This window comes from Argopecten irradians, chromosome 16 (genome assembly GCF_041381155.1).
Source record: "Argopecten irradians isolate NY chromosome 16, Ai_NY, whole genome shotgun sequence".
NCBI lineage: Eukaryota > Metazoa > Mollusca > Bivalvia > Pectinida > Pectinidae > Argopecten > Argopecten irradians.
The window spans coordinates 27,847,228-27,873,401 of record NC_091149.1 but is presented as its reverse complement, the minus strand read 5'-3'; the positions used below and the strand labels follow the sequence as shown (position 1 = coordinate 27,873,401).

General features: G+C 39.4%; 3 protein-coding genes across 3 annotated transcripts in view; 2 read left to right on the top strand and 1 right to left on the bottom strand.

Annotated features, from left to right (window-relative positions):
- LOC138310136 (presequence protease, mitochondrial-like) overlaps window positions 1-25,526 on the top strand; it is a 33,408-nt gene extending 7,882 nt beyond the window's left edge. Inside the window, exons 11-27 of the mRNA XM_069251265.1 lie at window positions 6,151-6,264; window positions 6,478-6,574; window positions 7,184-7,318; window positions 12,222-12,360; window positions 12,756-12,872; window positions 13,265-13,401; window positions 15,562-15,609; window positions 17,398-17,474; window positions 18,252-18,417; window positions 18,889-18,995; window positions 19,589-19,697; window positions 20,705-20,817; window positions 21,632-21,685; window positions 22,379-22,447; window positions 23,001-23,115; window positions 24,016-24,149; window positions 24,708-25,526. Of these exons, the coding sequence (XP_069107366.1) occupies window positions 6,151-6,264; window positions 6,478-6,574; window positions 7,184-7,318; window positions 12,222-12,360; window positions 12,756-12,872; window positions 13,265-13,401; window positions 15,562-15,609; window positions 17,398-17,474; window positions 18,252-18,417; window positions 18,889-18,995; window positions 19,589-19,697; window positions 20,705-20,817; window positions 21,632-21,685; window positions 22,379-22,447; window positions 23,001-23,115; window positions 24,016-24,149; window positions 24,708-24,807 (1,831 nt within the window). The 3' untranslated portion in view covers window positions 24,808-25,526. The remainder of the gene's footprint in view (window positions 1-6,150; window positions 6,265-6,477; window positions 6,575-7,183; window positions 7,319-12,221; window positions 12,361-12,755; window positions 12,873-13,264; window positions 13,402-15,561; window positions 15,610-17,397; window positions 17,475-18,251; window positions 18,418-18,888; window positions 18,996-19,588; window positions 19,698-20,704; window positions 20,818-21,631; window positions 21,686-22,378; window positions 22,448-23,000; window positions 23,116-24,015; window positions 24,150-24,707) is intronic.
- Window positions 608-4,734, top strand: LOC138310468 (uncharacterized). Its single transcript, XM_069251698.1, has 4 exons — window positions 608-982; window positions 1,671-1,901; window positions 2,154-2,295; window positions 3,507-4,734. The coding sequence occupies exons 1-4, from the start codon at window positions 696-698 to the stop codon at window positions 4,281-4,283; spliced, it is 1,437 nt and encodes a 478-aa protein (XP_069107799.1). The 5' UTR covers window positions 608-695; the 3' UTR covers window positions 4,284-4,734.
- On the bottom strand, window positions 1,903-3,274 carry LOC138310469 (uncharacterized). Its single transcript, XM_069251699.1, has one exon. The coding sequence runs from the start codon at window positions 3,131-3,133 to the stop codon at window positions 2,351-2,353; it is 783 nt and encodes a 260-aa protein (XP_069107800.1). The 5' UTR covers window positions 3,134-3,274; the 3' UTR covers window positions 1,903-2,350.
- Window positions 25,527-26,174: the final 648 nt, after the last annotated feature.

Here is a 26,174-nt window from a genome sequence, read left to right as displayed (position 1 = left end):
TTCATATAGACATACACAGGGCAAATTGTGTTGATAATCTTCATATAGACATACACAGGGCAAATTGTGTTGATAATCTTCATATAGACATACACAGAGCAAATTGTGTTGATATTCTTCATATAGACATACACAGGGCAAATTGTGGTGATAATCTTCATATAGACATACACAGAGCAAATTGTGTTGATAATCTTCATATAGACATACACAGAGCAAATTGTGTTGATAATCTTCATATAGACATACACAGGGCAAATTGTGGTGATAATCTTCATATAGACATACACAGAGCAAATTGTGTTGATAATCTTCATATAGACATACACAGAGCAAATTGTGTTGATAATCTTCATATAGACATACACAGAGCAAATTGTGTTGATAATCTTCATATAGACATACACAGGGCAAATCGTGTTGATAATCTTCATATAGACATACACAGGGCAAATTGTGTTGATAATCTTCATATAGACATACACAGGGCAAATTGTGTTGATAATCTTCATATAGACATACACAGGGCAAATTGTGTTGATAATCTTCATATAGACATACACAGGGCAAATTGTGTTGATAATCTTCATAAATATCATAGTTTGTGCAATTGACCGATCGCCATACGACCCTTAACCACGCCCCCAATTATCTTACTTAGATACTGTTGCTACGTCTGCCAAGCTTTCACAAAGATGGCGGCTGCAGCAGTATCACGTAGAACATCGCTTACCGACTTACCATCAGATTTCTCTTTAAATTATCTGAAAGAATTGAAAATAACACTCAAATCAAGGCAACAGGGATTTAAGTACTTCAGTGAAGGGTATTTTGAGAATGTTAATCTTTACAAATCAGTTGATATCATCCACGTGTCCGCAAAATGTCATCGGAGTCAACGAAAAACCGAATCGCCGCATAAAATCAACATTGACATTTCTCCGGGGAAGCTGGACCTCTCTCATTGTTCATGTACTGCTGGGTATGTATATATTGTCTTTATTTTATTTTGACTTTTTATTATGAATTCCAAGTCGGCAATTTCTTTCAAACTCAACAGATATATACATTTTTTATGTAGCTTACCGTACATGTTTATAATCATTGTCATTGCAAATATATTCAGTATACGTTTGCGCGATTGTACAGTATTCATGTAAGCTTATCCCAAACATATGCCCAATTAATAGTAAAATCCAAGCATTCTAATTATTAAAGGTTTCCGTGTAACAGTGTGTAGAATCTATAGTAAATGTCATTTGAAGGTGCGTATGTTGTTTGTAGCTCGATCGGAAGTTTGCCTTGCATACATAGTATATAATACGACATAAATATTATACAATGTACGTAGTCAATTTACTGACAAATTGCACAGAAAACCCTTGACACCAATTATTTACAACTTTATTTGACACCTACCTTGATTGGGGACCGTGATTACAGTATAGCATCCCACTGAGTCGGTATTTAATTAGCGTCAGGTACCAGGACACTTACCTGATTACGATGTTTATTACGGCCATGTGTGATTACTTGTAGACCACCACCCAGCCTTTGTTTATATTAGAGCACATATATATTACTTTGTTTTGATCTTACGCTGAAAATGAGCATAAATAAAATGTTGATTTTAATCGTACATTATGTAATTCTGCTTGTATTTCAAACAGTGCGAGCGGATGTTGTTCCCACGTTGTCGGATTGATTACTGCTTTGACACAGTGGCAAATGATGGGTCTGTCGGATGTTCCCGCGGATTTGTCTAGTACATGTTTCCAACAACAATGGTCTATACCAAGAGGATCAAAAATAACACCTGAGGCTGTACCACACATGACTATAATACAACCTAAACCCGACAGAAAACAAGGACCAATTAAAAACACAATCAAAGATTGCCGGTACGCATATGATACATTTTATTAAATGTAACATATCAATACACATATATACATGCATATACATATATCCCTTGAATATATTTCTCTGACAATATAGCTCGATCTTTTGATTAATTACTCATTACTTGTATATAACTTTTATTCAATGACAATTATGGTAACATAAAAATAGAAAGACATATTGTTTTTTTTACACATTTAAGAAACAATTTTACTATGAATTTTACAAAATTTGCCATATTACTTTTACAGGAAAATCAAGGTTGAGGAAAAAGATATTGAACACCTGAAATCACTGATGAACTTCCCTATCAGTTACGTAGCAGTGAAACCAACTAGGATTGTAGATACACATTTAGGTCAAGTTGGTGTTGGCAGCGGACTAAGTACACATGTAAGCTTTACAAAACATAACGTCAAATGTAAATCAACCACACATTGTTTTTAATTCATTCCTTGTCTTGTATACAGGGCATAAAGAAATTAGTAAGGAATGAACACACATACCAAATCTGATTTATAACTGTTAGAAGACTGAGCTGGACTCGCCCAGATAAAATTTTGAAACGTTTGATTCGGGCTATTGCCCTTTCCACGTGCACGCGATGTGCTGCAATTTTTTTGGTAAGCAAAGCATCACTTTGGCTCATCTGTACACCTGCACGGGCAAAAGGTGGAATGTTTAGCTTTAGGCCACATTCAGTGACATCTGACTCTATATTAAAGCCCTTGTCAGCCATTATACCATCTCCTTCATTCAGGAATCCTATTTCTACCAAATCTTTTAACATTTTCTTGCAACCAGATTCCTCAAATATTGCCTTGTCCGATATCGCACCAGAAAATAGCATAGATGAGAAAATGATGGAACCCCTTGGGTCACAGGCTACAAGACCTTTTAAAGTATTAGTAGATTTGTAGTCAGAGTATGTCTGTGATTGTGCTTTCAAGGAGGATGGTTTGCATATTTTTATTTCTGTACAATCCATAATAGCAAATGTTGTAGGAAACTCCTCAGCAAACTTGCTAGGCATCATCCTAAATATTGTATCCCTTGGTGGCCAAATTGAGACTTCCCCAAATCTGAGATACATGTAATTTACCCACTGGGTAAATATCACCCCGACAGTTTGCTTGCTTAGTCCAAATCTGTATCCTAGATCTGCGTAATCAAAGTTGTGTCGCAGTTTCATGAGAGTCAACAGTAGTTGGTTGCATATTTCAATAGCCATTATTTCCTTTGTCCTATTTTTGGGGAATGCAATAGGTATGGCTTCATCATCAGGGATAAGGAACTTTTGGATGCCGCGGAACTGTTCTGGTGTAAATCCTGTGTAATATTTATTTCAACCTTGTAGGATTGGTTATCAAACTCCGAACGTCAAAGTTTTCTGTGTGATCTGTCTGATTTGCCGCGTCCACAACTGCACCTTTCCTTTTCTCATTTTCTGTATCCAAAATTAAGATGGACAGCTCTCTTTTCAATCTTTCGTTTTCACAAGTAATACCCATGAACTCTAAAGGGTCAGTATCTGAAATTAAAAGACAAATAAAGTATAAATGTGCATTTTAAAGTAATGTTTTTTTTGTTGTTTTTTTTTTCAGGCAAAATTCTATGAAGCAAAACATGTGCCTTCTGTAGATACAGTATGCGGAGATCTGCCTTTTCCAAAGAAAGCACCTATACATTTACCAGAGGAATACCACCCCCTCCCTGCAGATATCGTAATATCGCAAGAAAAAGCTCAGGAATTAGAGGAATGTACCCGGGATCAGGCACAGTGTCCACTATGGTTTGAGGCTCGGCAAACAAGGATAACAGCATCAAAATTCCATGAGGTTATGCACAGAAAAACAATCTCTGACAAATATTTAAGCAGGTTACTTTTTAACAAAAATCAAAGCTGTGCCGCCATGGAGTATGGAAAAAGAAAAGAAAAAAATGCGCGGAAAGCTTATGTAGCAAAGGCTGGTAATCACGTACATGATTGTGGACTTATAATAAATCCAGCATTTCCACATTTAGGGGCTACACCAGACGGGAAAGTTTGTGAAAATGGCAAGACCGGCATTTTAGAAATCAAATGTCCATTCAGTGCCAGGCAAATGAAAATAGAAGAGGCGTTATCATTGCCAAACTTCTGTTTGGAAGAAAGAGAATCATGTGTGAAACTTAGGGAAAACCACTCCTATTACACGCAAGTGCAAGGACAGTTGCTAGTAACAGGTGCTGAGTTTTGTGACTTTGTTGTATTCACACCAAAGGAAACATTTATAGAGAGAATTAAACCAAACCAAAAGTGTATGAGCGATATTCTCTCCAAACTTTCAAATATTTATTTTGAACATGTTCGGCCTTTCTTGGCCATAAATAAATGTTGAAAATGTATACATACATGGACTTTCAGTCTGACTGGCATTTTCTTGTGTTTTCTTTACATCAAGTGGTAAATCATCCTCTGCAGGTGTCTCACATGTCGCACTTAATTAAAGAAAACATCTCATTGTAATTAATATGAAATGAAAATGCTTTTACTTTATAGATTCATATATATACATAGCCCTTCAAATGTTTCCTGAAGTCCTTGCACTTATAGTAATGTTTGTTACAGTTACATGATACTATCTCTTTTAAGTTTGAAAAAACGATATTTAGAACGGTAAAGATGGCCATGATGTCCAGCTGGATATATGATTAATTTAAATTTAATGTTCATTCATTACTGGTCACAGACACAGATGCTAATAATGGATTTAGTGTTTGGTAAACTTCTTTGAACTTTGAAGAGTGATATATGCCGTATTAAGTTGAGAAATAAATGGATAAAAGCATCACTGTTCCGAGTGTTAAAATACCAATTTACGTAATTAAATAGGATATAAATCAAGCACCTTGATAAAGAAGACAGGACAAGCTTTCTCCTTTTCGGTGGCTGTCTAGCAGGACTTGGCAGAGACACGTGTCCGTTTGATGTGTGTGGTATGGGATCAGGAAACGAATCAGTTGGACCCGATTCTCCGTGGAAGTGCTAATGAGAAAAGAATAAACAAAAAAAGTGATTTTCCTACTTAGGCATCGGGAACGTCTGTTTATTCAATTCAAGCACATACATATATATGCATACACGCTGTATTTGCAGTCCATGATTATATATTTAACATGTAAGAGACTCACGATATTATAGATGTACAACGTGTATATACCTATACATCCACTCCCCATTACCGATGACAGGTGTTAATAATCATAATAATTAAAAGTTCATACATCAGGTCTGTTACGTAACACTTCCGTTCGTAGTCTGTATATTCATTCACAGGTAGAATACACGTGTCAAATTTACACGCGATACCTGCTGTTCAAGTCAACCCCGGCCCGGTACATGTAATACCCGTGTCCTTTTTCGCACATGTGTGTTACACATGTTATACAGTCACACATTCTGAAGCTGGGTATCTAGGTAGTTGACATGTAAGCTTATAGTGTATTTAATAGCCCTTTTAAACATATTTTCTATAATTTGGCCGACGGGAAAGGAAGTGTAGAAAGTTTAACGTTATTTATGCGAGCTCAGAGCGGCAGAGGTACTTAGTAATTCACTCGTATTTGAAGAATCGCGCATTAAATTACGATTTTTTTTAAATATATCAAACGAAAACGCTATATTATCATAACTTACCTTCGAACAAATAAAGGTGTTCTTTGTTACTTTGTTGACGTTGAGCTGATCGTGAGGGCGGTTACATGCCTTGATCCAACGTAGACAACGATCCAAATTACTCTTAGGTTTTGGAAACGGAATAAATTGCACCCCTACTACTCTCTCTGGATACCGGTTATCTGAATTACAAACTCCATAAGCACACCTTTCCCCATCTTTTTTTACCGCAGTTAAACCTTTATTTATACATCATAGCTTTAGCTTACATATGCGTAACAACCGTGCGCTTGGCAGACATAGCAACAGCAGAAATTATCGCAGCCGCGTACAGCTATAGACGAATTATTTGATTGGTCAATAAAAGATGTGGGCGGAGTTTGGCGATCGGTCAAATTGTGTTGATATTGGCCATTTGGGTCCCAGGGAAAGTGGTCTTATTTAGCAGGTGGTCTTTATACAAAGGTTGTCGTTAGGCAGACAGTAATGTTAAGTAGAGTGTGTTCTGGGCATTCAAACCAGTACATCCTTAGGTTTCATTAATTTCTCTTAGACCTAATGTATTAATTTACTGCCAAATTATTCTACAGTTACCAAGGAATGATGAAAGAGGCTGCATTTAGTGTAGGACTACGTGGCATCAGTTCTGATGATGTAGACAAGGTCAAGGACATCATCAACACGACCTTTGACAAGGTCATCAGGTAATTACAATTAGTAATATGCATAGTTTGTTTTCATGGCTTTGTTAACATCACGTTATTTAGATAAAATAGGATTATTTATGATTTATTAAAAATAATAAGAGATTGATGTAATAATTACTTTTGCCTTAAATAGAATGTGGTGTTACAGAATAGATTATGCACTCGTTTTCTTCTAATTTTATCTCTAACAATATGACCTTTTATCTCCAGTGAAGGATTTGACCAGAAGAACATCGATGCCATACTACATCGTATAGAGCTGAGCCTGAAACACCAGTCCAGTAATTTTGGTCTGCACATGGCTCTGGTAAGTACAACATACTACATTGTATAGAGCTGAGCCTGAAACACCAGTCCAGTAATTTTGGTCTGAACATGGCTCTGGTAAGTACAACACTAGCTATACCCATATAAGTACAGTTGTTAAATTTGATAGGTGTAAAAATTTTCGATTTACTGTTTTATATACGTTATAGAGCAGTGGAGGATATTATCGACAGGGGGTAGTTATAGCCAGTTTCTCACAATTTTAAAATCATTTCGATAAATGGTACAGTCCATTCCTATTGGAACAGGGTCTATTTTAATGAATCACGTTTGTATCCTGTGAAAGAGTCATTTAGAAGACAGGGTGTAACAGATAAAACCCACAATTTTTTTGGAGAAAAAAATGTGATATGGTATCATTTACACTTAATCTAATAATAAAAAAGAACAGCATGAAGCAAAGAAAAAAGTTTTAAAATTCTGAAAAAGGACAAATCAGCATAATTATCAGTGTTGTATTAACTAGCTGGCACAACAAATTATATCCTAATAGCTTCCATATAAATCCTACAGTGTTGACAAAAGGGGCTTCTGAAATGATGGAATAATTCAGGTTATCGTTACGTGATCTACTCTTCTTTTCCTTTAGAATCTAGCCTCGGTATGGAACCATGACGGAGATCCAATGTTAGCACTACAGATCAACAAACAGATCTCACAGTTCAGACAAGCTCTGGCTGACAACCCAAACTTCCTTCAGGACAAGGTCAAACAATACTTTAAGGTCAGTAGTGTGATTATTTTATTGACCATGATAAGTAAGCACTCTATCAAACCCCCCTCCCCAACCCATGCTCCTATCAGCATCAGCACCCCTCCCCCTCCCCACCCCTCATCCTATCCTTACCTCCTCCTATTGACAGCCTGTCTCCCTATCCCCACCCCTCATCCTATCCTTACCTCATCTATACACCTCTCCTCCCATCATCCTATCCTTACTCCCCTATTGACAGCCTGTCTCCCTATCCCCACCCCTCATTTATCCTTACCTCCCCTTTGCACTGTCTCCCATCCCCCTCATCTATCCTTACCTCCCCTATTGAAGCCTGTCTCCCTATCCCCACCCTCATCTTATCTCCTTATCCTTACCCCCCCCCTATTGACAGTCTGTCTCCCTATCCCCACCCCTCCCCATCATTATCCTTACCTCCTCCTATTGACAGCCTGTCTCCCTATCCCCAACCCTCATCTTATCCTTACCTCCCCCTATTGACAGTCTGTCTCCCTATCCCCACCCCTTATCCTATCCTTACCTCCCCCTATTGACAGCCTGTCTCCCTATCCCCACCCCTCATCCTATCCTTACCTCCCCCTATTGAGAGCCTGTCTCCCTATCCCCACCCCTCATCCTATCCTTACCTCCCCCTATTGACAGCCTGTCTCCCTATCCCCACCCCTCATCCTATCCTTACCTCCCCCTATTGACAGCCTGTCTCCCTATCCCCACCCCTTATCCTATCCTTACCTCCCCCTATTGACAGCCTGTCTCCCTATCCCCACCCCTCATCCTATCCTTACCTCCCCCTATTGACAGCCTGTCTCCCTATCCCCACCCCTCATCCTATCCTTACCTCTTACCCTATTGACAGCCTGTCTCCCTATCCCCACCCCTCATCCTATCCTTACCTCTTACCCTATTGACAGCCTGTCTCCCTATCCCCACCCCTCATCCTATCCTTACCTCCCCCTATTGACAGCCTGTCTCCCTATCCCCACCCTTATCCTATCCTTACATCCCACCTATTGACAGCCTGTCTCCTATCCCCACCCCTCATCCTATCCTTACCTCCCCTATTGACAGCCTGTCTCCCTATCCCCACCCCTCATCCTATCCTTACCTCCTCCTATTGACAGCCTGTCTCCCTATCCCCACCCCCTCATCCTTATCCTTACCTCCCCCTATTGACAGCCTGTCTCCCTATCCCCACCCCTCATCCTATCCTTACCTCCCCCTATTGACAGCCTGTCTCCCTATCCCCACCCCTCATCCTATCCTTACCTCCTCCTATTGACAGCCTGTCTCCCTATCCCCACCCCTTATCCTATCCTTACCTCCTCCTATTGACAGCCTGTCTCCCTATCCCCACCCCTCATCCTATCCTTACCTCCTCCTATTGACAGCCTGTCTCCCTATCCCCACCCCTCATCCTATCCTTACCTCCTCCTATTGACAGCCTGTCTCCCTATCCCCACCCCTTCATCCTATCCTTACCTCCTCCTATTGACAGCCTGTCTCCCTATCCCCCACCCCTCATCCTATCCTTACCTCCTCCCTATTGACAGCCTGTCTCCCTATCCCCACCCCTCATCCTATCCTCACCTCCTCCTATTGACAGCCTGTCTCCCTATCCCCACCCCCTCATCCTATCCTTACCTCTTACCATATTGACAGCCTGTCTCCCTATCCCCACCCCTCATCCTATCCTTACCTCTTCCCTATTGACAGCCTGTCTCCCCTATCCCCACCCCTCATCCTATCCTTACCTCCTCCCTATTGACAGCCTGTCTCCCCTATCCCCACCCCTCATCCTACCTTACCTCCTCCTATTGACAGCCTGTCTCCCTATCCACCCTATCCCCACCCCTCTATCCTATCCTACCTCCTCCTATTGACAGCCTGTCTCCCTATCCCCACCCCTCATCCTATCCTTACCTCTTACCCTATTGACAGCCTGTCTCCCTATCCCCACCCCCTCATCCTATCCTTACCTCCTTCCCTATTGACAGCCTGTCTCCCTATCCCCACCCCTCATCCTATCCTTACCTCCTCCTATTGACAGCCTGTCTCCCTATCCCCACCCCTCATCCTATCCTTACCTCCTCCCTATTGACAGCCTGTCTTCCCTATCCCCACCCCTCATCTTATCCTTACCTCTACCCTATTGACAGCCTGTCTCCCTATCCCCACCCCTATCCTATCCTTACCTCCTCCTATTGACAGCCTGTCTCCCTATCCCCACCCCTCATCCTTATCCTTACCTCTTACCTCCTATTGACAGCCTGTCTCCCTATCCCCACCCCTCATCTATCCTTACCTCCTCCTATTGACAGCCTGTCTCCCTATCCCCACCCCTTATCCTATCCTTACCTCCTCCTATTGACAGCCTGTCTCCCTATCCCCACCCCTCATCCTATCCTTACCTCCTACCCTATTGACAGCCTGTCTCCCTATCCCCACCCCTCATCCTATCCTTACCTCCTCCCTATTGACAGCCTGTCTACCTATCCCCCCCCATCATCCACCTTATCCTCCTTACCTCCTCCTATTGACAGCCTGTCTCTCCCTATCCCCACCCCTCATCCTATCCTTACCTCCTCCCTATTGACAGCCTGTCTCCCTATCCCCACCCCTCATCCTATCCTTACCTCCTCCTATTGACAGCCTGTCTCCACCCCTTCCCCTATCCCCACCCCTCATCCCTATCCTACCTCCTTACCTATTGACAGCCTGTCTCCCTATCCCCACCCCTCATCCTATCCTCACCTCCTCCTATTGACAGCCTGTCTCCCTATCCCCACCCCTATCCTATCCTCACCTCCTCTATTGAAGCCTGTCTCCCTATCCCCACCCCTCATCCTATCCTATCCTCCTATTGACAGCCTGTCTCCCTATCCCCACCCCTTATCCTATCCTTACCTCCTCCTATTGACAGCCTGTCTCCCTATCCCCACCCCTCATCCTATCCTATCATCCTATCCTTACCTCCCCCTATTGACAGTCTGTCTCCCTATCCCCACCCCTTATCCTATCCTTACCTCTTACCCTATTGACAGCCTGTCTCCCTATCCCCACCCCTCATCCTATCCTTACCTCCTCCTATTGACAGCCTGTCTCCCTATCCCCACCCCTCATCCTATCCTTACCTCCTCCTATTGAGAGCCTGTCTCCCTATCCCCACCCCTTATCCTATCCTTACCTCCTCCTATTGAGAGCCTGTCTCCCATCCCCACCCCTCATCCTATCCTTACCTCCCCTATTGACAGCCTGTCTCCCTATCCCCACCCCTCATCCTATCCTTACCTCCTACCTATTGACAGCCTGTCTCCCTATCCCCACCCCTCATCCTATCCTAACCTCCCCCTATTGACAGCCTGTCTCCCTATCCCCACCCCTCATCCTATCCTCACCTCCTCCTATTGAGAGCCTGTCTCCCTATCCCCACCCCTCATCCTATCCTTACCTCCCCCTATTGACAGCCTGTCTCCCTTATCCCCACCCCTCATCCTATCCTTACCTCCTACCCTATTGACAGCCTGTCTCCCTATCCCCACCCCTCATCCTATCCTTACCTCCTCCCCTATTGACAGCCTGTCTCCCTATCCCCACCCCTCATCCTATCCTCACCTCCTCCCTATTGACAGCCTGTCTCCCTATCCCCACCCCTCATCCTATCCTCACCTCCTCCTATTGACAGCCTGTCTCCCTATCCCCACCCCTCATCCTATCCTTACCTCACCTCCTCCTATTGACAGCCTGTCTCCCTATCCCCACCCCCTCATGTCCTATCCTTAATCCTCCTCCTATTGACAGCCTGTCTCCCTATCCCCACCCCTTATCCCCTCCCTATCCCACCCCTCTCCTATCCTATTCCTATTGACAGCCTGTCTCCCTATCCCCATCCCTTATCCTATCCTTACCTCCCCCTATTGACAGCCTGTCTCCCTATCCCCACCCCTCATCCTATCCTAACCTCCTCCTATTGACAGCCTGTCTCTTTATCCCACCCCTCATCCTATCCTACCTCCTCCTATTGAGAGCCTGTCTCCCTATCCCCACCCCTCATCCTATCCTAACCTCCTCCCCTATTGACAGTCTGTCTCCCTATCCCCACCCCTCATCCTATCCTTACCTCCCCCTATTGACAGCCTGTCTCCCTATCCCCACCCCTCATCCTATCCTTACCTCCCCCTATTGACAGCCTGTCTCCCTATCCCCACCCCTCATCCTATCCTAACTCCTCCTATTGACAGCTGTCTCCCTATCCCCATCCCTTATCCTATCCTTACCTACCCCTATTGACAGCCTGTCTCCCTATCCCCACCCCTCATCCTATCCTTACCTCCCCCTATTGACAGCCTGTCTCCCTATCCCCACCCCTCATCCTATCCTCACCTCCTCCTATTGAGAGCCTGTCTCCCTATCCCCACCCCTCATCCTATCCTTACCTCCCCCTATTGACAGCCTGTCTCCCTATCCCCACCCCTCATCCTATCCTAACCTCCTCCTATTGACAGCCTGTCTCTTTATCCCTACCCCTAATCCTACCCTTACCTCACCCTATTGACAGCCTGTCTCTTTATCCCTACCCCTAATCCTACCCTTACCTCACCCTATTGACAGCCTGTCTCCCTACCCCCACACCTCATCCTATCCTTACCTCCCCCTATTGACAGCCTGTCTCTCTATCCCCACACCCAGTCCCCTCCCTTATTTGTAGTCCCTCCCCCTGTCTTCATCCCTCTTGTATAAATAGTCCCTCCTCTATCCCCACCACTTCCACTATCAGCAGTCCCTCCCCCACATGCATCCTCCAGCTTCCTTTATCTTTATCTTTTCAAATCAGTACTCCTCACCTTGTTTGTACATACACAACTCATCATAATGAGTTATTTCCCCTGTGTTTTAGGACAATCCCCACTGTCTGACTATCACTATGGAGCCTGATAAAGATTTTGAGGAGATCAGGACCAAAGAGGAGACAGAGAGACTACACAAACATGTCAGTCAGCTGACCGATGCTGACCGAAAGGTCATACTGGACACAGGTAACAAAATTCTATTTTGAGCTACCATTGCATCCTGCCTATTGGCTACAGACATTACTATTTTTCATATCTGTTCAGATATTTTGGTTGTCTGTTGATATTATTATCCACTTTGTAAAGACATATATATGCAGTGATATTGAAAAAAAATATTCAAATCATGGTTACCTCAGTTAGTGAATAAATACAAACTTTTAGATGAGTTTCTTTTCTTTTAGAGACAGATAGTGCTTCATTTGCAACTTAGATAGCTAGAAAAAAAAACAATATATGAAAAATTACAATAATGTTTTATCTCATGCATTGACTGCATGTTATTTACCCGGTTATTATGCTGACTATATGCCAATATAAATATTCATATTTGTATAAGATTTTCTGTTTTATTTTCCAAGGGAAGGAACTCCTGGCCAAACAGATGATGGCTGAGGATATTAACTGCCTTCCCACAATCCATCTGGATGAAATTGAAAGAAAAATCAAACCTGAACCCATAGAAACCATGACGATGGGTAAGGATTCTCTGTATCAATTTATATCTGATGATACACCGGGAAGTGGGACAATCAAGCGTTTTATCATTGTAAAATTGGGAAAGCTGTATTGTTTTAGTCTTGTGTCCTTTTAACAGCCCTGCCCTGGTCTCTTAAGGATGTGTTGGACAAAGAAACATACATTTAACTCGTTAAAATAAATGAATAAATGAAGGAGATGGAGGAAAGCAGAAGTGCATAGGATTTGAACTAGAAACCCTGAGTTGGGGGGGGGCTTAATTTGTCTTAGTAATTTAACAACCCTGCGGTCCTGTAACGAACAGAAATATGTACTGGCTATATTGATGTAGTGTTAGACAGGGTATCCAAGTCTGTTGAATTGTAGTAGTATTTACTCTTTTGTTTTGTAGGTGGAGTGTCTGTACAGAAATGTGCCGCCCCAACTAATGGTGTATCGTATCTAAGGATGGTATCGAATCTCGCCTCTGTGTCGGACGAACTCAAACCCTACATACCTCTCTTTTGTAATGTTATAACAAGGTCAGTTGTCGGTTTGCATATTGAATAATGAATAGCTAAAGTAGCACTATTGATCTTTGTGGAAATCAAATTTGAATAACTTACTGTTAAAAATGAGTGATACAATTTTGTCTTTTTAATCACCTGGACCGAAAGGGCGGTGGCTTATGTCATGGTGCGGGCGGTCGGTCGTCGTCGTCAGTTTAGGTCCGTCGTCCGTAAAATTTCCTTTAAATCGCTACAAAAATATAAAGTTCTGCATGGATTGTAACAAAATTTAGCCACAAGTCATCCTTGGGGGATGTTTATTCCTTAAAGGAATAATAAATTTTGGGCTCTTAATTGCTGGGCATCGTGGAGAAATTAAGCGCAATTAGGGGACAACAGAGGTAAATCCTATAAATCGGTACTTGTCCTAGAGTTCTGCATGGATTGTAACCAAATTTGGCTACAAACATCCTTAGGGGAGGGGGAACAGAACTTGTATAAATTTTGGCTCTGACCCCCTGGGGGTAGGAGGGGCAAGGCCAAATAGGGGAAATAGAGGTAAATCCTTTAAAACGCTACTTGTCCTAGAGTTCTGCATGGATTGTAACCAAAATTAGCCACAAACATCCTGAGGGGAAGGGGAACAGAACTTGTATAAATTTTGGCTCTGATCCCCCAGGGGCAAGAGGGGCGGGGCCCAATAGGGGAAATAGAGATAAATCTTTTAAATCCCTATTAGTCATAGAGTTCTGAATGGAATGTAACCAAATTTGGCCACAAACATCCTTGGGGAGAAGGGAACAGAAATTGTATAAATGTTTGGCTATTTGTTCCCACGGCGGGCAGGATGGCGCGCGTGCCCCCCAATAGGGGACAATTAGAGGTAAATTCCTTTATTGACGTATATACATAGGTGTTCTGTCAGCTTGAGGTAAACCATGTCAAAGCCACACAAACATTCTAGGGGGAAGATATTACTTACCGAACAGTGTAATAAATTTAGAAACTGGCCCCGGGGGCATAGCAAACAGCGGTGCCCAACATAAACATATTAACCATAGCAACATGTATATCGCTATAGTCAGTTAGAGTTCCTACATGGATTGTATCCAAATTATGGCCACAGCAACAGGGTAATACACCCATCTAACAGAACAGGTATACACGCAGATTTGAACTTTCACCCCTCGATTAGTTGGAGGCGGTGGGGGCCCACATAGGGGAATTATAGGTAAATCCTATAAATCGGTACTTGTCCTAGAGTTCTGCATGGATTGTAACCAAATTTGGCCATAAACATCCTTGGGGGTAAGAGAACAGAACATATATAAATTTTGGCTCTGACCCTCTGGGGGCAGGAGAGGGGGGCGCCCAATAGGAGAAATAGAGGTAAATCCTTTAAATCGCTACTAGTCATAGAGTTCTGCATGGAATGTAACCAAATTTGGCCACAAGCATCCTTTTTTGGAAGGGGAACAGAACTTGTATAAATTTTGGCTCTGGCCCCCGGGGGCAGAACGGCTGGGGCCCAATAGGGGAAATAGAGGTAAATCCTATAAATCGCTACTTGTCCTAGAGTTTTGCTTGGATTGTGACCAAATTTGGCCATAAACATCCTTGGGGGATGGGGAACAAAACTTGTATAAATTTTGGCTTATGACCCACTGCCTGGGGGCCCGCAATTTTTACAACAGACCCCCTGGGGGTATTTAGAGGTTTCTTCAAATTCTTCCTTTAAAAGCTCTGAACCTTATTGCAGATAACGCGGAATTTCAAGCGATACAGGCCCTGGGCCTGTCCGTGTTATTTCTTTTATTTAGACTGGATAACGTAGATTTTGACATTTCATAGTAGCATGAATAATACACGGTAGGGAATGTGCGTCATTAAACAAGCTAACCAGTTTTCATGAGAAAGGAAACGTTAATTCCTCAAAATCGCTCTGAATGTGAAGAAATTTACCTCTGTTTGTTTCTTACTGTCAAAATTTACACTAACTTTTCTTGAATTCAAAGGTCTTTTAATTGGACAATAGGACGCATTCTATAAACTTGACCATCGGGCATTGGGTTCCGGTAAACAAATGGCTTCCCAATAGAATTGAATTTCTTTATAAAATCTAATGACTGTCAGCTGAGGTCCGTCCAGCTGAGGTCCAAAGTGTTGACTATAAATTTATCTCAGATTAAAGCTCACCTAGCTATCGCCATTTAAAGCTCACCATACAGACGATAATACTTACGAACAGGTATAAACATGGCAACAGGTATAACCATAGCAACAGGTATATCCATAGCAACAGGTATAAACATAGCAACAGGTATAAACATAGCAACAGGTATAAACATAGCAACAGGTATACACTGCAGATTGGAACTATTAAAAGATAATTATTGGAGTTGCTGCCCTTTGTTTACAGTTGCCCATAGAAAATATCTGTTGCATGTAATCTGTGATATCTTCTTTGAACATTTGGCTCAGGGATCAATAAAACAATTACTGTCGTGTCGGTCTAACCGTTACGATGACAGTGATGTACTCGCCACGCAACTTGCACAATACTATTGCATACTGGGTTACAATATAATGCTAAACATGGGTTGATTGGTTGGTGGGCGTGGCTTATATCGTGTGATATGTGTGACCCTCGTGTGATAGATCTATCCTGAACTCATCGGATATTACCGTACTCATAAGAATTAGATCTATCCTGAACTCATCGGGTATTACCGTATCCAAAAGAAACTGCAGGATGTGTCCATACTTTCTATTAGGCCTACCCGCAGATTTTACAACAGACGTTTCTTCAAAGAAAGCTCTGGCATTAAATGCGATAACGCGGTTTTCAAGAGCTGCTGTCCGTGTTTCATCTGGGATAGACTGGATAACTTTTTGCGTTATCGCTAGCATAATTCACGGTAGGGAATGTGCGTCACAAACGCTAGCTAACCTGTTAGGCTACTTCGAGAACAACGTAATGGCCGCCGTGAAGCCTGTCTCGCGATAAGTTTACCTCTGTTTGTTTCTTTATCAATCAACTTCTTAAATATCAAAGTACTTTTAATTCACTACGGATTTTATTTATTCTATAAACTTAAGACTTCTTTGGTAATTTTGCTTGGGTTCCGATAAACAGGTAGCTGGGTTAAATGTCCCGCGTGCAGTCACATTCTTTATAATCTTGTGACAACCTCCTCTCGTAACATCAGTTGTTGGTTTTTTTTACTAATCTCACGAAAAAGATAATCCTTTAGCTTATAATGAAGATCAAGTAATTCACTACGAAGTTTACCCGTCCGTCAGTACCCCGTTAGCATAAGATCTTCCACACACGTTTTTTTTATCAGGCGCAGTCATATTGCCTTTCAAAGTCTAGAACAAACTCCGCCCACTCGCTCTATCGCCTGACGTCGGGTAGGCTATCTTAACTCCGCCCCTCCTGACAATTGACAGAACCACTCGACCAGTTGATAATACTGTCGCTCAACATACCGAGGTATTACATCATTTATTTTGTCAACGGTTAGACCGACACGACAGTAAGTTTAGACCTAGCCAAACAAAAATGATGTAATGTTTTTGTAACATCATATTTGATTGGCTAACTAATCTAAACTTAGACAGTTTTGAACTCAAGACGGTTTCATAATCTTGAGGCCTGTTATGAGATGGGGAAGGTGACATATAGTGTAACTCTCATTTACCGTCCCTCTCTGTCCCTATCTGTCCCACTGTGTCCTAATGCATCAAGTTTGATGTATTGAGGTTGGGATATTTACAGACATTTATAGTTAATGTTCTATTTATTTACTCTGCAAATTTAATAAATGAGTCAAAACATTTGAATAAACCAATTTTTTCTGTGTATTATTTGAACATTTTAATAAGCTTTCCTTTTCTATATACATTTATGTGGTCATTTCATTTATATATTGATTTAATGACTTTATTTGTGATATAATGATGTTTTTATGATAAATTTTCAAGACACTTACTTGTGAACTATTTACTATGATAACTTGTTTGATCCTTCCAGGGTGTGATGTTTTCCTCTCACTGCTTAGACAGAAATCTGGAGAAGATGCTGACACTGTGGGCAGATGTATTTGCTAGGTAAATAGATATATAAACTAAAATCTGCATAGATTGGGAAAAATATGGCTGATGGTGGCTATGGGACTATTTTATACTTGATGTCCCTGTTCTAAACATTTCACGTTATTTTTAACTATGTGAAATTTACATATTTAAGTCACATTACTAGTCTCTGCTGACATGTTCTAAATAAATACTATTAACATAAACACATTATTCTAACTGTTACCAGGTATCTCTTCTTTTGTCACTTATTGCGCCTGAAATATTTTGCTAATTCAAATGTGATCATGTGAATCACATTATCATACTCTGGTAGCAAAGTTAAGGGGTATAAAAGGAGAATACTGGAATCAGGTTGTCGGTCTAGTCTGTACATGTATAGTACAGTATATATACAGTATAACATAGTTATAATGAGCCTCTGGGGACCAACGAAATCACTACATTATAAACATACTTCACTATATACATATTACCGACATTGCATAGGAACCTTTATGGGGAATGAAAATACAATATTATAACCATGAATGTGTTGCAAGTATGATCATTATAAATATGTTTTACTGGTTCATTGTGACTACGGATTCATCATTGTGGCATCTTATTTAAAATACAGACCAGAGTTTCATATTTATATCAACAAACTATCAGCGTGAGGGTAATTTCTACAGTAAACTGGTATCCATGTAGTTAACATAGATTTCTAGATTGTGTGATTTTCCACCTTTACAATACTTGATGAAATAATACAATTGAGATATAAGTCTGACTAATCTCTGTATCCTACAGACCAGACCTGAGAGACAATGACCGATTCCTGACCTTGGTCAATATGACCGCTGCTGAGATGTCCTCGTCTGTGGTCAGTATGGGTCACTCTTACGCCATAAGTCATTCCAGGGCCGGACTGACCCCTGCAGGATTCCTACAGGAGCAATTCTCAGGCATGACACAGGTACATCATTCTGTTTCTCAATAAGGCAACCCTAGTGATCATCAAGATTAATACAACAGTTGTTTGTCTTTCCATATTACAGAGTTAATTCCCTTGCAAGTATGTATCCATTGTGATATCATTATTGTGTAAAGGAAACTTGCATTTCTCTGAAAAGTATGATATGTCCCTCGGCAACACATGAAGTCACAATAATTGCTTATCCTCAAAGACAGATAACTCTGTAATATGCAAATACGGAATAGTAATTTGCTCTTTCTGGTGTTTGTGACTTCATTAACATAAAAGTAGGTCATAATCACCGGACTTATCAAATTAGATCATTATGTGACAGTAGGTTTAAACAAGTTACACTGCATCTCTAAGTGTTGTAAATGCATTTTACTTTTATAATGCCAAATTGCCTGATGCTGTCTTTTTCTGACAAAAGTCTTCTGACAAACTGTTAATCTGCTGATGTTTCTCTCACAGTTGGAGCTTCTGAATTCTATCGTTGGAGGTGACCCAGAATCTGTCTTCAAAGTTATAGATAAAATGGAGGAGATCAGCAAATGTTTACTGAATAAATCAAATCTTAGGTCAGTAGAACAACCAATGATATATTAATTGTTCTGTTTATTTATATTTTTCTCCAAACTTTTACATAATGATAGTTCTATTATAATTATTCAAGATTGGCGGAAACTTTAATTTTAGTAAATTCATGATTAATCAGTTACCGATAGTTGATCCTTTTATCACTTTTGAGATAGTAGAAAGATATGGGAAAAAAATAAGCTGCAGTTAGAATTTAAATGTTTCGTCAATAATTGTTTAAAATGTATACATGAATGTAAAATTGACAGTAAGAGCCCTTGATTCTGAATTTTTGTATTCATGATACATGGAAAATAACATAGAATCTGATGCAAACTGTTGTATACATGACAATAAAGTGATTTTATTATTATAGAACTCCAACAACGCCATTTTGTTTCATCAGAGTCATCATATTGATCCATTTAGAGTAACTTCTAAACAAGATATTCATCCCTTTTCAAAACTGAGAAAGTAATATTGTGGCGAAACTATCCAATATAATACTGCACTGTGAGAGGTATATTTTCTAGTTTCTTATATCTATCAAACTATTCCTAAGGATCTGTTTCATGTTTTGAACAATAATGTTTAGGGTTGCTGTGAATACGACATCGGAGTCCATGGATACGACCTTGAAGTCTGTAGACGGATTCCTGTCTTTGTTACCAGGTGATGCTCTAACATCTAACTTCCTTACAAAGGTCAGTTGAAGGTCAAAGTAGACAATAGTGTTTGGTAGACGTTCTTTTAAATCACATACATAAAGACAAGTAAACTCCATTACATAATCATAGAGGTCTGATTTGAAAATTTTTCAAGAATTGGATCATGTTCTTTTTCAATAGTATTGCTGACATTCTATTACATTATCATCATTGTTGTCTTTAATAAATGTACTGAGTAACGTGATCTAATGTTTTTACATTATGTCGTGAATCAGTATTTCTCAACAAATTGATAAGAGATTACAGTTTTAGTTACAAGTTAGCATGGCTCCAGGACCATGAAAGAATCTTAGACTTAAGTTTTGACTAAGCCAATCATAAATGGCACAACTTTTTGTAATGTCACAATTTGACTAAGTCTAGATTAAGTCTGTTTTGAACTTGAGTCTTTTTAATGATCCTAAAGCCAGGTATAGTCATATAAGACACTTTCATATGTGGATATGAAGGATAGGGATATTCTACCCGAGGGTCATAAAATGTTGTAAAACCTGAGGCTTGCCGAGGGTTTTACAACATATTGTGAGCCCGAGGGTAGAATATCCTTATCCTTCATATCCACGTATGAAAGAGTATTTTCCTCTCATACCTCAATGTTTTATTGCAATTTTACTACTATAGTTTTGCACCATTTTAAAATAGATTAAAAAAACATGCGACTGCAAGTTTATTCTCTATACATGAAAAATGTGTGATATTTTCAACGCAAATTTCGGTGTTTGTATCTTGTAAAGTAACTCCAGAATAGCTTCTGAAAAAGATGTTAAAATTGTAACTAGAAAAAAGTAATTTTGTTGACGCTGTGACATCACGAGGCTTTATCACATGGGTAGCCATGCAATACAGCTTCAGGCGACATGAGTATATTGCCCTAGACCAGCCACTATTACACATGTAGGTATGAGAGAATATCTTATAACACGCCCACAGACCGACTGTACTGTTAGTTACAAGTAACTCTTGTTATGATTTGTATGTTATAGGACCCCAACTACAAAGTGAATGAATCACTGACACAGTTTGAACGTCCGTTCTCTGTTAATTACGTCGGCAAGTCTTTCCTTACTGTGCCATATACTCATGAAGACTTTTCTAGGTAAGTACAGTTGAAAGACTCTGACTTCAAATGGCTTGAATCAAAAATTCCATTTGGGTCAAAATAATTTTGAATTTCACTTTCTTATCTTCCTTTATCTAGGTAAGAACAAATGTTTCAGAAGAATCCTGTTTTGTTAGCAGAAATTCTGCTTTAATCAAAATCAATATCCTGTCCTTATTTTAATCAATTCCAATTAATAATCAATGGAAAAAGTATTTGCTGTCTCAAAATTAAATTTTTACTGCAGAGTTATGATTGCTTTAAAGTTGAATTTATTTTGAAGTCAAGTTGTTTTCCTCTTAATCAATGTATGCTTATTTGGAATGAATCAAATTTGGTTGAGTCAAAATTCCACTGGAGTCAAAGTAAATTTGCAGTGCTTGCAAATGATAATTATGTAAATAAAAAAATCATTCACCGACTCAAAAGTAAACTTCTGCCAAACACCCCCCTAATCAGAGTTCACATGATTGAAGATTGATTTGATAGAAAGTATTTTCAGATTAAAAGTAGTGTATTGGTTTATAACTTTTTGTGTGTCACATTTTGTAATTATATTTACTATAAACTATATTTTAGTGCCATTTTTTATGAAAATTCAAACTGAAGTCATTGATTTAACATTACTATCGTGTGGATTAAGTTTCGTTTCATTGACAATCTGGAAAATATTTTTACAAGTTGAGTCTGAATGTAAGTGTATGTAAAACAAAGATTAATAATGTGAATAGTTTTCTCTCGGCCTCATGTGAAATCATTATGATACAAGAGAGAAGCTTGTTATTAATTTTATTTTATTTTATGATTTCAGATTACGAGTTCTTGCCAAATTAATGTGGGCCAAATTTTTACACAGGGAAATCAGGTGAGTCAACATTGTCAAGCTTATAAACTTGTCAGGTGATAGTAAAGGTAACACTGAAAAATATTACTATTAATAGTCAGGAAGATGATGAACGATTACATTTGTTGGTTGACATGGTAATATTGGGGGCGCAGTGATCAAGTGGTTAAGTTGTCTGGACATTATACTTGTGGCCCTCCTCCTCTGGGTCGCAAGTCAAATCCCATGTGGAGCAGTTTGTCGGTAAACACTGTTGTCTGTAGACCTGAGTTACATTCTACCAGTAGCTCTATACCACAATTGATAACAGTGGGCCACGGTGGCCAAGTGGTTAAAATGTCTCGACATATTACTTCAAGCCCTTTACCTCTGGGTCGCGAGTTCGACTCCCACATGGGGCAGAGGCCAGGAACTGACTGTGGGTCGGTGGTTTTTCTTCGGGTACTCTGGCTTTCCTTCACTGACAAACCTGGCACGTCCTTACATGATCCTGGCCGTTAATAAGACATTAAACTAATAAAACCACCCATACTGGTGGTCATGGTGAATCTTTCCAAGTTTTCTCCCTCTTCAAAACCTGAAATGTCCATACAATCGTAAATGACCTTGACTGTAAGAAAATAATATACAAAATTTAACCAAACAACCACACAACATTTGGCCTGGTTGTTATTGATATTGTAGCTAACTGTTCTGTTTTCTGTCCATCACCAGGGAGAAGGGTGGAGCCTATGGTAGTGGAGCCGTCTGTTCAGATGGTGTCTTCTCACTCTTCTCGTACCGGTAAGTATTTGTTGATCAGGTTCCAGTTGATCATCATGGCTTTAACTTTAGGGAAATTTCTTCAGTTATAAATTTCCATAGAAAAGCATTACAGATGTGAGAAGATCTGGAGTTAAGAAACCATTTTATTAAAATGCTTTCCTGTGGAAAATTTGAAGTTACAGATTTCCTTAAGTTAAGGAATATTGATAAAACTGTGCCCTGGTTCTTACTCAATTACAAATAAATTACAAGCTTTTGATTTCTATTGTAATTACCCTAAAACTATGTGACTATGAGCTTTTGTCTGCTATGTTTATCAGGTTAACTAAGGGATTCTAATGGAATTTATCCAGTTTTCATTTAAACTTTTACATTTAACATTGGTCATGCTTCATCATTTACCTGGTACTACATGTATAGCATGAAAGCATCATAATGTGTATACGTACATGACAGGACTTATGTTAAAAATTAAAATTTTGTAAGTCGTTAGAAACAAAATTTCAGTTTGAAAACACAATGTTTTTTTATCTATTTATCACTTGCATTGATATTAAATGTTATATTCCAGAGATCCTAACTCACTGAAGACCATGGAAGTGTTTGATGAGGCGGTGAAGTGGCTGTGTAGGGGAGACTACACTCATACTGACATTGAGGAGGCTAAATTATCTGTTTTTCAGGAGGTAACCAGCTGTTATATACAAAATAGTAATATTAAAAGTTCTTCTTATTCAATATAACTTGTCAAAACAGGCCCTTGTCTAATATGGATTTCATGGTATTCTGGCATATTTGTAAGGCATTTTCCTTCTTGATTTATAGTAACAAAACCTGCCTAATCTGGAAACCTAGCTATATCAAACAAATTTGCTGGTCGCAGTAACATCTGGTTTAGACAATAATTACACTTAATTTAAAATTATATAAAACATTACACTACTGAGATTATCAGGAACATGTTCAAAATATGTTCTTCTTGTTCCACACTTTTAAAGGTGTTCGTAACCTGTCTAAACAACCGTTTTCTAATACGTATCCTGTACATTCCAGCTTAATATAGGGGGTTCAAGATCTCAAAATGGCATGGATAAAGAATGATTTATTGTCAAAGAGTCCAACTTTCTGGTGATTATGACATATATTTTGACTTGATTTTTGCAATGTCAAAATCAGCGGGAAGTGGGACTAATGGACAATAAATTGTACTTTACCCACTTTGTTTTGGGCTCTCGAAAACCCCAGTATTGTATGGCAATTTCCTTCTTAATCTATAGTAATTCTCAAACCTGTATACCCGGTAATCTGCTGAAATCCAGTGACATTCCTAATAAATAACAAGTATTTAACTATTTAAGATTTCTTTGATGACCTGGACCCAGTTTTACAAGCATCTGATTTTAAGGAATTCCTTAATTCAAATGTCCCCATAGGAAAGCATTAGAGAAGTTAAGGAAAAAAACAAAGTTAAGGAGCTTCCTTAACTTCTGTAATGCTATCCTTTGGAAAATTTATGTTAAGGGATTCCTTAAATTTTACAAATGTTCATAACACTGGGTCCTGTTAACACTGTTTTCTCTCTACAGACCGACAAACCAGTGACTCCAGGGAGGTCAGGAATATCACAGTTTACCACCGGTGTCACAGACGACATGAAACAAACCATGCGTGACCAGCTCTTCCAGGTGTCCAAAAAGGATGTAACGGATGTAGCTCTCAGGTATTTCATTTTAAAATACAGTTATGTTTTATTCGCTAAAAATGGCCTCCTGCAATCTTTTTTTTCATTCTCTACAAGCATATTTCATTTGCTGAATTTTTCTTGGGTTGTATTAATTATGACTGTTAATATCCCAAACTTTTTTAAAGTAATTCAAAGGATAAATCATATTTCTCTGAATCACATTTCTCTGAATTATATGTAATCTAAATAAAATAACTAAAAAAGTCAGTTTTCGGCAAAAAAAAAGGAAATGCTTGCAAAGAACAGACGTTGAGTGCAAGAAAGGGGGAACCAATCTTTAAAACTTCCCGGTTGCATGGTTTAAATTGACTATTTTAAGTAGAATCATATTTCTAATCTTTAGCATGTACACAGGTACTGTATAAATAGTCTAGTAAATGGTATTGATGCTACAGAATTTCATATTGGTATTGGTCTAATGAGTTTTGCTTGATAATTCTCATTAATTGTTCAGAAGTTTAACGTTTGATATGGTTGATACATGTATATTGTTCATAGCCTTTCAACTTTTAAATATTTTATAATTATTTTCAGGTATTTGAAGAAAGGTCAGAGGTCAAATGCAGTGTCATTCCTTGGTCCAGCCAATGAAACAGTACAACAGGATAAGAGATGGAAGATCATCACAAGTTGATGATAACCAGATTATCTTACAGACTTTGTGATTGGATGATTACCCAATTATCTTATAGACTTTGTGATTGGATGATAACCCAATTATGTTACAGACTTTGTGATTGGATAGTCGGTTATAGTCTGAAAACTGATGAGATTTTGTGAATTCATGTTTCCTTGAGATATAAATGTCTTTTAAATCTCTATATATATATTGAGTGTGTTGTACCCAGTTAAAGATCAAAACACATTTTATGCCTTTGAAAGGCATATTGTTTTAGATGCCAAAAATTGTGAAAAGAGTTTGAAAAGTTATTCATCCACAGTGCTGAGTGTATAATGACTTATTTCACAACTAAATGAAAGTGCTAGTAGAGTCAAATGTATTGTGTCAAAGTCAATGGGAATACTATAAGGAAATACCTAGTTTGAAAAGTTGACTTGCCATACAAAAATATTGTGATTTAACTTAATGTATATACATATTGTACTTGTGATTGAAACATTTTCGCAATGATTTCATTTTGCGATTTCTTCACCTGGGCAATACGCAAAATTTATGAGGTGCCTGTAATTTAATATATTTAATTGTATAAATTAAATAGAAAGTATTACTTGTGAGAGTTTTGAGTGTTTGTTGACGTTACTGTGGTATATGAAGCAGGTTTCATGAAAGAATTGATTGTGTGATTATTTTGATAATAAAAGATATGGAAAAAAAATCATGATATATGGTATGTCTTGAATTATGCTCTATCGCCTTGAATCTTGGTCTTTTTAAAATCAAATACAAAAAATATAAAAGTGACACTTATCAAGTATGACCTTTGACCCAGCACAAGGACTGCAGTGTTTTCTGGCGCAGCAAGACATTACAGCTCATTCTTTTGATAAATTTCTTTGTCAATGGCAACTTTAAAATCACTTGGCGAATTTTGACTAAATTTAGTCTGAATGATTCTGAAGTGAAGGGTCACGAAGCGAAATTTGACTGAATGATTCTGAAGTGAAGGGTCACGAAGCGAAATTTGACTAAATTTAGTCTGAATGATTCTGAAGTGAAGGGGAACGAAGCAAATTTTGACTAATTTGCAGGTAACCCATCCTCAATTACTATCACTGACATCATATTCACCCAGGACTATCTCATAGTAAAACTGGAGGGAGGTGTAGTGGTGAAGCCACTCACTTTTCACCTAACTGGCCAGGGTTCGATCCCTGATCCCTGACATGGACGTGAAGAGGTCAGGGGTAACCTACCCAATCACATGGGCTTTTTCAAGACACTCTGGTTTCCTCCCACTCTAAGACCCCATCCAGGCCATCGAAAGTGATTTGAATAAGTTGTGTAACTTGTTTTGCAATTGATGAAAAATACATAAGTTT